General features: G+C 43.0%; 1 protein-coding gene across 1 annotated transcript in view; it reads right to left on the bottom strand.

The window, feature by feature from the left end:
* The window catches only part of LOC107561050 (cell adhesion molecule 1-like), a 62,783-nt gene that overhangs the window by 4,167 nt on the left and 46,151 nt on the right, over nucleotides 1-12,465 (bottom strand). The window contains exon 8 of the mRNA XM_016245388.1: nucleotides 332-457. Coding sequence (XP_016100874.1) covers nucleotides 332-457 — 126 coding nt within the window. The remainder of the gene's footprint in view (nucleotides 1-331; nucleotides 458-12,465) is intronic.

Raw genomic sequence — 12,465 nt, 5'->3', positions numbered from 1 at the left:
AGTGTTAGAAGGTGGGAATAAACGAACCACTTTAAACTTCATTTCCGAGTGGGATTATTCCCATCCTCTCAGTCAGCCGCATGATAATGAAGGCAGTAGCCATGATAAAAAGTGGAGATGCTGCACCCACTTTATATTACAGAACACAACAGTGTGATGCAATCAGAGGGATAGCGGCCTTAATGTGGTCGTAGCCACAGGCCAATTCAAAGCACCTGCAGAGCTTCAACGACAGGATGGCTTCTTCGCCCATCCAGAATCTTATTCCAAGTAATTAGAAAGTCTATTGACCTTGGCAATGTGCCGCAAGAAAGACTGCGGGCTGAATTACCTTTGTGTCTTGCAAAGTATCGTCCCAAAACGATGAGAAGACACAACATGGCGAAGACCACGACGGCCACCACTCCTCCGATAACCGCATGGTCCAATCTCTGTGCTTCTGGTCCTGCTTGTGAATCTTGACAGAAAAGAGTCAAGAGATGATGTGTTACTTGCAACAGAATCAACAAACAGAAGATATAACACTGCATATGAAGCCTGTTTATAATGTATAATGAAAAAAAAAAAATTTAAACAAATGGCCAAGTATAACTAGTTTTATTTTTTTGCATATTGCAAGTTTCATTTCTCAAGCAAATTTGTGGTTCTTTATAACATTTTAATGTGATAATTTTCCTATTTTAATTTCAAAAGTCTGGGTCTGAATTTGGGTAAAACAATCAAATCTATAAATAAAAGGCATCTTCAAAGTAGCAAATATAAATAACAGAGGAATGGTAAAATGTTTCTGAGACATAACATTCACATAACATAATAGAAAAAGTTGAAATCTGTCCATTTTAATAAAAATCGACCCCTGGGAACACCCAACAGGGAAGAGAGCATGTGATCTCCCTGCTACATCTCATGGTCTATGTACTGTTTTATCAGTCTACAGGCTCATCCCCACTCCAAACATCTCACTCGATAAAAAAACGTGATGAGAAGGCAAAGGAAGCGTGGGGAAGGATGTCTCGCCTGAGCAATCCGACGCTTGGTAATCCAGTCACGAGGAGTTGATCAGCCTTTCCTGTTTACCCACGGCAATCTCCCGCTCTCATCTGTGGCCTGAGCCCGAGAGCTGAGGGGATTTCCTGGGGGAGTTCAAAAAACAAAAACGGCAGGCCACAACTTATTAGAGGATAACGAAAAGCGAGAAAGCACAGAGCGGTGTGCTTGTACAACATCCCACCCAATCTCACCTCATAAACAACTCCTGTGTGAGAAGGGTGGGGGTGGGATGTAAGGATGATGCTGTGGCGCTAACTGCCAAACCCAACAAAACATGACTTGATAAACCTAATAGGCTATTTTGACTTCAGATTTCCCTTTTTCGGAGGGAAGGCAGATTCAATTAAAGTCAGAGGGAATCGGCTTGACACCTAATTCACGCTTGTCAAAAGGAAGGGAGGGGGCTAAAGACGTGCTTTAACACACATTCCTATTAAGATGTTAATGTGTACTGGAAGAAGGGATAAACAGACTAGGAATGGCAGAGATCGCTCTTCCCACATCCACTTTGTTGCAAGATACTGTTGCCGGTTTGTTGTCTGCTTGGGTCATTCGGTCACTGAATGGATTTGATAGAGATTAACATAATTTAACAAACGGAGTGAGGAAAGGGACAGGACTGTATGTTCCCATCCAGCTTCAAGTCTTTTTAATGTCCTCTTTCTCCTTTCCACCCTCTACAGCCTGAAGATAAATGAAGGGGTGTTCGGAGCTGAGCCAGGGCAATGAGAAAGAAGATTGAGGCCCGCGATCGCACCACGTTCGAAGGTGCGCTGGTGTGCCGGGCTGCCCTTAACACAATGACTGCACCGTAATTCAATAAGAGTCCACTGTGAACCAACAGTTTGGCTAATGTCTAATTCGAGAAGCAGATGGTTTAGAAATGAGTAATTCTCAAGCAACCTCCTCTAATCTCAGCAGCCATTTTGCCTCCGGAATATTCAGTAATTCCAAGAAATTGCCATCTTAATGAAACCCTAGAAATTTGCTCTCATCTCAATTTGACTAGACGGAGTCATATAATTACATGTATTGCGTGGTGCTTATGGAAGAATCATTACCATAAACAGTATTCCTGTTTAACGTTTATGACTGCAGAATAAGAGACCAGAATATGCAATTACCCAGTCGGATAAGTGAGGGAAAGCGTGAGTGAGTGAGTGTAGGAATGATTAACTGAGGCTAGATGGAAAGCATATGAACGTTCTCCAGAAAGTGGCGAGAGCGAGTGCCATCGGGCACTGATAAAAGCCGACTTTGATCTGATCCGAACAAACTAGGTCTGAGATGGGGTCCGATTTTTCGGCATTGGCTTTTGTGGGAAGCTCATCCAAGGTCAGCACTAAAGGATAACTTCAATTTGGAGTGTGCCGTTGTATCGTACTGCACCTCCAGCTACTACAATGAATCGCTAGTCAGATCTGACACTCATCCAAGAGTACATGGTCTCCAGTTTCTGAAATACCTCTCCTGTGGTGAAGGAGGATTGCTGTGAGCTCTCAGGGTTCACACCTTAGGCTGCTGGAGGTGGTGTTGAGGAATATGAGACAGGAGAGAGAGAGAAAGAGAGAGAGAGAGAGAGAAAGGAAAAGAGCTTCATCAGTCTTGAGACGATGCACTAAGCATTCTTTTTTGCTTGAAATGGGGCAAATCACCTGGCTGGAGTGGACACCTTCTGCCAAACTACAGTGAGAAGACATGATGAAAGATCCTATCAGCTTTGCTGTTCCCGCTGGACAGTTTCCCCAGCAGAAATGATCATTCTTCGCCAGCTGATCTACAAAAAAACTGAATATTCTCTCATTTTGCACTGCTGCACTCTAATCCAGTTACGTTAAAATTAAGTTATCACATTCAAACACGCAGACCATTATGTAACTTTTCATTAGATTCCCTGTTTCTTGCCTCAACGTAGTTTACAGCTTTGGCTTGCAAATTGAAAAGAATATCTAATCTAACACCTCGGCCTCCAGTTTTGAGGAGTATCTAAAAGTAGTGACATAACTAAATTGACTACATTTTTCAGTAGCTGAGCTGCTTAAACAATACAGTTGCTTTTCTAGTCACATGCTATTTTCACAATGAGCTGAATACATAGCCACATACATATATCATTATATAACTAAATAAATTGTCATTTATAAACGTATATATTTATAATCACAGTAACTTTTTGTTATATAATTTATAAATAAAAAATTATTTATGTAATGTAGTAATTATGTAATTATGTTATGTTATATACTGTATGTAAAAATATCTTGCCTACCTTAAATACCTTAAATGTAGATAGTTAGTACTTGTTAATATAATTAAATTATTTATTCATAAAATTATATATAATAAAACTTGTGATGTTTTTTTTATTATTATTCACTGAGCTAATCTTAGAGTACATTAGTAAATATAAGAAGAAACGTCTAGCTTTGCGGTCTCTCTCTCTCTCATTTGGATGCACGTCTTGCCACATTGTTTCAATCTTATAACCTCATTTCTCACTAATAACCTAACTGAAGCAGCACATGCCCTTGATACGAATTCTAAAAGTGACCTATGTTTAACTGTCAACTTGAGCTTTGAATCCGTGGCAGAAGGAAGTAGTTTCGCACAAAAGAGGGTTTTATTAGGCACTCCGTTGTTTCTTGTTTAATTACACACATGTTCCGTCGAACTGTTGTATAAACGCAATATCACTCTCGTACTCGAGTGATATTGCTCATATATATATATATTGTGACGAGTGGGGGCGGGGTCGAGAGCCGCGTGGGAACGGAGCAAGGCCGGTGGAGTAACTGATAATGAGCGACACCTGCACCACTCACCGGTCTCGAGTCTCACGGAGGAGCTCCGGAAGAATAAAAGTGAAGAATTGACGACAGTGTCGGAGGAGAGAGGACCAGGCCTGGAGTTTATTTTGTGTTTTGGTTTCGTTTGTGCGCGACAGTCGTCCGCGAGGGGATGAACTTGCTGCCGGCCGCCTGGGATGTGGAGGGACAGCTGCCGTCCGTGAAGGAGCGGAGGAGTCGCCGCCGTTCGCCTGAGGCCGGAGCCTGCTGCCATCCGCCATGATGGGGAGGAGCAGGGAACGGGGGACTCCTGCCGGCTGCCCGAACCCAGAGGAGCTGTCGCCATCCACCGGGTGGCGGAGGAGTGTCGAACCGCCCACCGAGGGCTATCCAGCGCCGCCGCCAGGCATCACAGAAGAGTTTACCCAGCTGGTGGAGGGCCGAGCGGCAGTGTGTCTGGGAACCGGAACAAGATTTTTTTTTCCCTCTCTCACCTCTGTCTCTCCTCCTAACCCGGGAGGAAGGAGGGGCACGCTGCCAGAGATCCCTCGCCGCTGGGGTGAGTCCGCGGTGCCATCGAGTATGGCGGAGCAGTCTGCCGCCATGGACGCTCGAGGCGGGGGGCTGCGACAGTCGTCCGCGAGGGGATGAACTTGCTGCCGGCCGCCTGGGATGTGGAGGGACAGCTGCCGTCCGTGAAGGAGCGGAGGAGTCGCCGCCGTTCGCCTGAGGCCGGAGCCTGCTGCCATCCGCCATGATGGGGAGGAGCAGGGAACGGGGGACTCCTGCCGGCTGCCCGAACCCAGAGGAGCTGTCGCCATCCACCGGGTGGCGGAGGAGTGTCGAACCGCCCACCGAGGGCTATCCAGCGCCCCCGCCAGGCATCACAGAAGAGTTTACCCAGCTGGTGGAGGGCCGAGCGGCAGTGTGTCTGGGAACCGGAACAAGATTTTTTTTTCCCTCTCTCACCTCTGTCTCTCCTCCTCCTTCCATCTCCTTTTCTCTCGCCTCGTCTGTCTATCCTTACCCCTAGGTACGTCGTGGCCGTCGTGATTGGCTCCCCCGGAGGGTTAGGAGGGGGGGGGAGTAGAGCGCAGTCTCGTGGGTACCCCCCGGCCTGCGAGGGGCGATGGGGGTATGTGATGAGTGGGGGCGGGGCCGAGAGCCGTGGGAACGGAACGAGGCTGGTGGAGTAATTGATAATGAGCGACACCTGCACCACTCACCGGTCTCGAGTCTCACGGAGGAGCTCCGGAAGGATAAAGGGGAGGAGTGACGACACCGTCGGACGAGAGAGGACCAGGCCTGGAGTTTATTTTGTGTTTTGGTTTTGTTTGTGCGCGACAGTTGTCCGCGAGCGGCTGTCGCACTGTTTTGTGTTTGTTTATTTTATTAAAGTTTCTTTGAATGTTCCCCGGTTCCCGCCTCCTTCTTCCCGAACTACGAACTTTGCTACATATATATATATGCTGACCACTTTAAATATCTACAGTTAGCTACTTGTTACTAGCTTGAATGGTTGTTACTTTTTTAAATGAGTAATATTACAGTAGTTTATCCTACATCCAATAATTCATCCTCTAAAAATTAAAAAATCCCAACTGTGGGATTGCTTCAGTTTCAGAGTTTCAAAGTAAAGCCATTGAGCGGAAAACACAAATCGAAGAATACTGATGTAACAGGCATGCCTAACATCCTTCCATCACTGCTCAGCCCGATTCCACACAAAGCAAAGCCAAAACCCAAAGCTGACATTTAATTCTGGTGTTCAAAGTCTAAATGAAGACAAAAAGTGGAGAAAAGAGAATGAGAGCAAACAGAGCCCTGCATGATGCCAGGACCTTGAGTTATGAGCGAAATACCACAGCAAAAGCAATCTGGACGGAAGGAGGACAGGACGTGTCTCTGAGGGGCTTGAGGTGAGGACCCTAAGGGCCGAAGTGCCGCAACACATCTCTTCCTCAAGAAGTCATGCTTGCTGGTTTGAAGAAATATCCCAAGACAATAAAGTGTGATAGCTGGATTGACTTCAGAGGGTCATCTGTCCCATCAACACCACTGAGGAAGACAGTCTCAGATTCTCAGTCAAAAACAATGGTACGGATGAGTCTGTGGACACTAGGGCACAAGTAACATTGTCTCTTGTGTGGACACCCAGATATTGAACCAGCACTTATTGATTCCACTCCTTTTGTCTCCATCAGTGTTGACATTTTCAAGAGTGGAAGACTTTTTAAAGAATGACCCAAAATAAGCTTATTTTGTGTCTTCACGCTATCTTTCTATCATATCTTCCTTTTTCAAACCAGTACAAGTGCATCTTTTGAGAGTAGACAGGAATAACAACAATCATTGACAAGAACAGACAGCAGAATTGCGGTTTCAATCCTGTTGGCTATGATAAAAGGTTAGAAGTGTACAGCAGAAGAACCGCTTCTCAATATTATTAACTCGTCGTTGTCTTTAGGTCACGTCCCAAAAAGTACAGCTCATATTCAGAATGTTCAAAGGCAGTTGGAGAACACATTACGCTGTCGGTTTACGCCTCACTGTTCTTAGCACAGGTGCGAGAAGGAGATATGCAGCCGTTTTCTTCATGAGTTGAGCCAGTGGCTACACTTGATCTTGCACTCATAGTCAATTACCTCACTTCCTCAGGAAAAAGCTTCTGTTGTTTTATCATCTTGGACTCAGGCAGTCATTGCCCACTTCTAATAACTTTCTCAAAAGAAGCCCAAGCAGCAACAGATACTGTGCTCCAGTGGAGATTTTAAATTAACTTTGCTGTGGCTCATTGGGTATCCAGATACGTCAACATATATCTTTTTTTTTGTCCTCATTTATTTTTCTTTCATTTTCTTCATTCTTTTTCAGATTATTTGGTTTGAATTAAAAAAGTTAGGCTTTTATTAAATGGGTCATATGATGCGATTTCAAGTTTTCCTTTCTCTTTGGAGTGTTACAAGCTGATAACGCATAGATAAGGTCCCTGAAGTTGCAAAGACTAAAGTCTCAAAAGCAAAGAGATATTCTTTATCAAAGTTAAGACTCTGCCACGCCCCCCTAAAACGGCTTGTTCTAACACGCCCCCACATATCTACCTCACTATGTAGAAATATTTGCATAATGCAGCCCAAATGTGCACGCAAAGAAAGAAGGCGGGGTTTCAGTAACCGCAGTTAGTGTTGAAGCAGCCATGTCAGGGAGACACTGTGTTTTTCTAGGCGAAAACAGCAATGCATTTTATGGATGACCGTTTCGTGAACCTAGGAGAGGAGGTAATTCTGACTTTGCTATGACAATCTGGCGCTTCTGAATCAGCTACTGTTTTGTTATTAGTTTAAGTATTTGCTATTGACTGTTCAAATGTGGAGTTTTGCGCATCGTGTGTGTGTGTGTGAGAGAGAGAGCGAGCGAGAGAGACATGGTCATGTCACAGTGGAGTCAGCTGTCTTAACCATGGCTTGTGTACTGCAAACACATACTGTCATCACTGTCTGTCACGCGACTCTGTTCCCCTTTCGGGCTCTGTCTTCACATTTATTTTGAAAGCTGAAGCTCACGATTATGGTAAGGGGTGTACATTTCCGACGAGTGCTTGCGGTGTTCGGCCAATCACAATGCACTGGGTCAGCTGGCCAATCAGATCAAACTGCACTTGTCGGAAGGAGGGACTTTGTAGAAAACAAAGCGTTTGAGAGAGGCGGGGCATAGATGACCTACAATAATGTACAGTAAAAGCATTACATTAAGAACATTAAAGCATTTCAACATATTCTGTTACACCAAATACACAAAATAATGATCTTTAAAAAAGCATCATATGACCCCTTTAAGCATGGATGCATTACATTGTATTAAAAATACAGTAAATGTTATACAGTGTACAGTACTTATAATGTTACAAAAGATTTATATTTCAAATAAATGCTGCAGAACAACTGTTTTTGACATTGATAACAAATGTTTCTGAAAGATCAAGTGACACTGAAGACTGGAGTAATGGCTTCTGAAAATTCAGCTTTGGCAACACAGGAATACATTTCATTTGAAAATATATTAAAATAGAAAACAATTATTTTAAATTGCAATAACTGGAGCATAAGCGTCCTCTTTCAAAATCATAAAAAATATCTTTCATAAACAATTTTGACAAAGCCCTGTGATCACATGTTTAGGCTCTAATTATATAGCCCTGCACAGAGCCATTTCATTGATCCAAGTCATACCATGCATTCAGCCTTTCTCTACAACTATCGTACTGAGCTGCAACATCACTGGTAAATTAAAGCCTCACGATTTTGCCAGTAATCCAAATATCATCAAAAAGAAGTACTTCATAATCAAACATCTGCAATGAAAGATCTGCAAGGCGATTTGCGATGATGTAACTGGTAGATCTTATTACTTATGGCCATGTAAAAAGCCAGTTGTTGCTCCGTGTCTTGTCCTTCATGTTTTAGTAAAGTTTAATAAAGCCTTCCATTCAGAAATCTCATTAAATTCAAGCAGCGTTTACTCACTCACAAAATGTCCACATCAAAATGTCTCCTTTGGGAGAAACACAAGAAGCGAGCAAATGTTCAATAAGCTTTCAATCACTTATGATGTACTGACAGCCAGAAACCGAACACCCGAAATCTTGCCTTAAATCACATGGAGGCATTATAAAAAAAAGGCAGTTACTCTGCATCAGGCTTATCTGTTTTGACTTCGAAAAGGAAGGAAAGTCTGTGGCAATTTTCTTAATTTTTCTCTCTCCGTATGCCATTTCCATGATGGATGGAAAGTTCCCCCTCTCTACATGGGCAGATAAAATACTGCACTTCGTTGCATTTTACTTTTACTTTCAAGTATTGCTGTTAGACTAAGTGATAGGTAAAGTAAAAGATGTTCTAGATTGAATGGTGGCTCACAAAAATGAAAAAGAATGTGACAACAGCGAATGGTGCACAAGGTGGTTGTTGACGGACTTCACAAGATGGCTTGTGTTAATGTGTTTTCTCTCCTTATTGAGAAAATGAAATCACCTTTAAAAAAAAATGGCAGGGTCACCCCGTCCACGGGCAAACAGAACCTATCGCACTTACTCAAGCGCAATCGATTTGACAAGGAGGAAAAAGTCTGCCCTCTGGGCAATGAAAGTGTCTCATTTCAAAGGATGTGTTGATTTCAAAGACAGCAGATCTTCTAATTAGGTCCTCTAATCTTGTAATTAAGCAAAAGTGATTGCAATGGTGAAAGTGTGAGCAGATTGGAATGAAATGACTCTGCTCTTGGGCCTGTGGTCGGATGGATCACAGATGTGTTATTGCAAACCCTGTCTATATTTACCTGTTCCTTCAGCCCAGCAGCAGCAGTGCTGTGCTGTAATGGAAATGTAATTAAAAATCTCATTGACCCCCTGTGTTGCAGTCACCCTGATCAGAGGCTTATGTATAATGCTCAATTTTGCTATAGCCACTTGGAGTTAATGCGTATGCAGCAGTCTTGTGTGATAAAATTGAATTTGAATGTATTTTACCTGAAGGTATTTCAGTGTTTCTGAACATAGGAAGTTATAATGTACTTTAAGGGCAATGGATATCGGCAAATTGAAGATGCTGCATCTCCGGGGCCATTCCGAAAGGTTTCCACTTAAACATATTAACAAAGTAATTATTTCAAAACGAACTTCATGATGGCAAGAGACTGGAGAGACAAAAGTGTCGTAGGTAGGAAACATCCCACAAGGAATCCTTTCCTTTTCCGTACTGTCTGTTTATCATCCCTGCTACTGCAGCCACTCCTTTTTGTCAGTTCCCACCTCAAGCTCTGTCAGCGCTGACACGTACGGCAGCCTCTGCTGATTTATAGTCACAGTACACAGAGGCGGACAGAACTGGGCCATGGGGCGCGTTCGGAGGCAGGACATGGAATGAGGGCAACCTTTACAAGCTGCTTAGATGCCACGGATTTTGAGCTTGACAGGTGCGCCTGAGGCGTACTCGCGGACGACGAACCAGATCCTTTGGTTAAGAGATGCTTGATCATTTGTACTTTCACTAGGGCCATGTTTTTTCTTTGGCTTCTCTTCGTCTGCCCTTCAAACATCAATAAATCCTCAGGCTGCTTCGGCTGCTTTTGTGGACTAACTCGCATTCACAACAATCCAGCATTATGCAAATCTAAAACACATTCGGCACAAGGGACTCACGTTGTTCCATTCTGTGAGAAGCAGGGGAAGTGAAGTTTGTCAGAGCTAAGCCAGGATAAGATGTCTCTTCCAGGGAACCGTACAAAGCCACGGGCGAGATGGGTGTATTCCTCAGATGCCGCTTCCCTCATTTTCCTCGAGCTTAGGGATCAGTGTTAATTCTTCCCCCTCAGTCGCCAGGAAACCGACAGAGCCAGACAGCATCCGATCGCCTCGGGCAGAGCGCAGGCGCAAACTCCACTCAGGGTCATCCACAGAGCAGAGATCTGCCTCCCGCCCTCTCGCTGACTTTATCAGAGCCACCGAATAAATGGCTTTGAATTCCACAATGAGCCTTGCGACAGTAGGGAGAAAGCATTGAATAAAATGTCATACCATGTCATGTAAGGGGTATATATCTGGCAGAGCCCCTGCAACCTCATTTTGTGTGGCTTCTAGCGAATTTCTGTTGCTTTGAGGGCTAACAGTGCTATGCTGTATCTCCATCGCAGCAGGTAAACCACTTCCTCGTGGTGTAAATGAAAACCTTTGCCTGGTTGACTAGAGGACACCCGCACAGGTGTCCATCTAATACAGTCCTCACATAAAAGGTAAGTCTGCTCTAGCTTCAATGCATGAGCTGGAGAGAGAAAAGTTCCCCTGCTCCCAGCGTGAGTTTTCTGGCCGGCTATAGTTATATAGACAGCGGGGAGGAGATTATAGATGTTCAAACATTTATTTTTTCCTCAGCCAGCTAGACTACTAAGAGTTATGTTTCATGTGAGACTTAATTAATGCCCATGGACACTTAATTGCTAGATAAAAGAGGCAGGATGGACAGCATAGTTTCACTTAATAATATCACTTATTAGCAGTGCTAATGCACCTTTTAGGAAAACTATTTTTTGCAGTCAACTCTTGGAAGAGAAATTGGAAGATGCAGCCTTTAAATAATGAGCAAATGTTTAGGCATGTTGCACAATGCCAATCAAGAGGAGAACCTATTTCCCTATCATTTACTGTCTCCTCATTCACTGCCAGAGGCGGACAGTAACTAAGCACATTTACTTGAGTATTGTACTTAAGTACACTTTTTGAGTATCTGTACTTTACTTGAGTATTATTTTTTCTGGGAACTTATGACTTTAACTTCACTACATTTGAAATACAAATATTATACTTTTCACTCCACTACATTTCTATCAAGGTCCTTGAAGTAGAATGTCGTTTCTATGTATCAGCTTTGAAAGTCAGTGGGTGATTTTTTTCTTCTCTAAAACTTGACTTTCTTTTTTTCAGACAGTTTATCAGTAATCACTCTTGTAGGGCTACATGGAATGATTTTCCAGCATTTTTTGAACACTGACCAGCTGCAAATGTGATATTTATTTACAACAATTCAATAATAAGAAGTTAATATTGTGGTATATATTAGACACAATATTGTCTGATTTTTGCAATCTTGATAACAACATTTTGAGCAATTATAGACCAATATCAAATCTTCCTTTTATAGGCAAGATTATTGAAAAGGTCGTTTTTAATCAGCTGAACAAATACTTAAACTCAAATGGATACCTGGACAATTTTCAATCTGGTTTCCGACCGCATCACAGCACAGAGACAGCGCTCATTAAGATAATAAATGATATTCGCTTACATTCTGATTCTGGCAAATTATCAGTGCTGGTACTACTAGATCTCAGTGCTGCATCTGACACTGTCGATCATAACATACTTCTAGAGAGACTGGAAAACTGGGTCAGGCTTTCTGGGATGGTACTCAAATGGTTCAGGTCATACTTAGAAGGGAGAGGTTATTATGTGAGTATAGGAGAGCATAAGCATAAGTGGACGTCTATGACATGCGGAGTCCCACAAGGCTCAATACTTGCACCACTCTTGTTTAGCCTGCATATGCTCCCACTAAGTCAAATAATGAGAACAAACCAAATTGCCTATCACAGCTATGCTGATGATACCCAGATTTACCTAGCCTTATCACCAAATGACTACAGCCCCATTGACTCCCTCTGCCAATGCATTGATGAAATTAACAGTTGGATGTGCCAAAATTTTCTTCAGTTAAACAAGGAGAATACTGAAGTCATTGCATTTGAAAACAAAGATGACATTCTCAATGTGAATGCATACCTTGACTCTAGGGGTCAAACAACTAAAAATCAAGTCAAGAATCTTGGAGTGATTCTGGAGACAGACCTTCAGTTTCAGTAGTCATGTCAAAGCAGTAGCTAAATCAGCATACTATCATCTCAAAAACATTGCTAGAATTAGATGTTTTGTTTCCAGTCAAGACTTGGAGAAACTTGTTCATGCCTTTATTACCAGCAGGGTAGACTATTGTAATGGTCTTCTCACTGGCTTTCACAAGAAGACCATTAGACAGCTGCAGCTCATCCAGAACGCTGCTGCCAGAATTCTGACTAGAACCAG

This window comes from Sinocyclocheilus grahami, unplaced genomic scaffold (assembly GCF_001515645.1).
Source record: "Sinocyclocheilus grahami isolate Dianchi unplaced genomic scaffold, SAMN03320097.WGS_v1.1 scaffold755.1, whole genome shotgun sequence".
Lineage (NCBI taxonomy): Eukaryota > Metazoa > Chordata > Actinopteri > Cypriniformes > Cyprinidae > Sinocyclocheilus > Sinocyclocheilus grahami.
The sequence above is the reverse complement of the archived record's forward strand: the minus strand, read 5'-3'. Positions and strand labels throughout refer to the sequence as shown.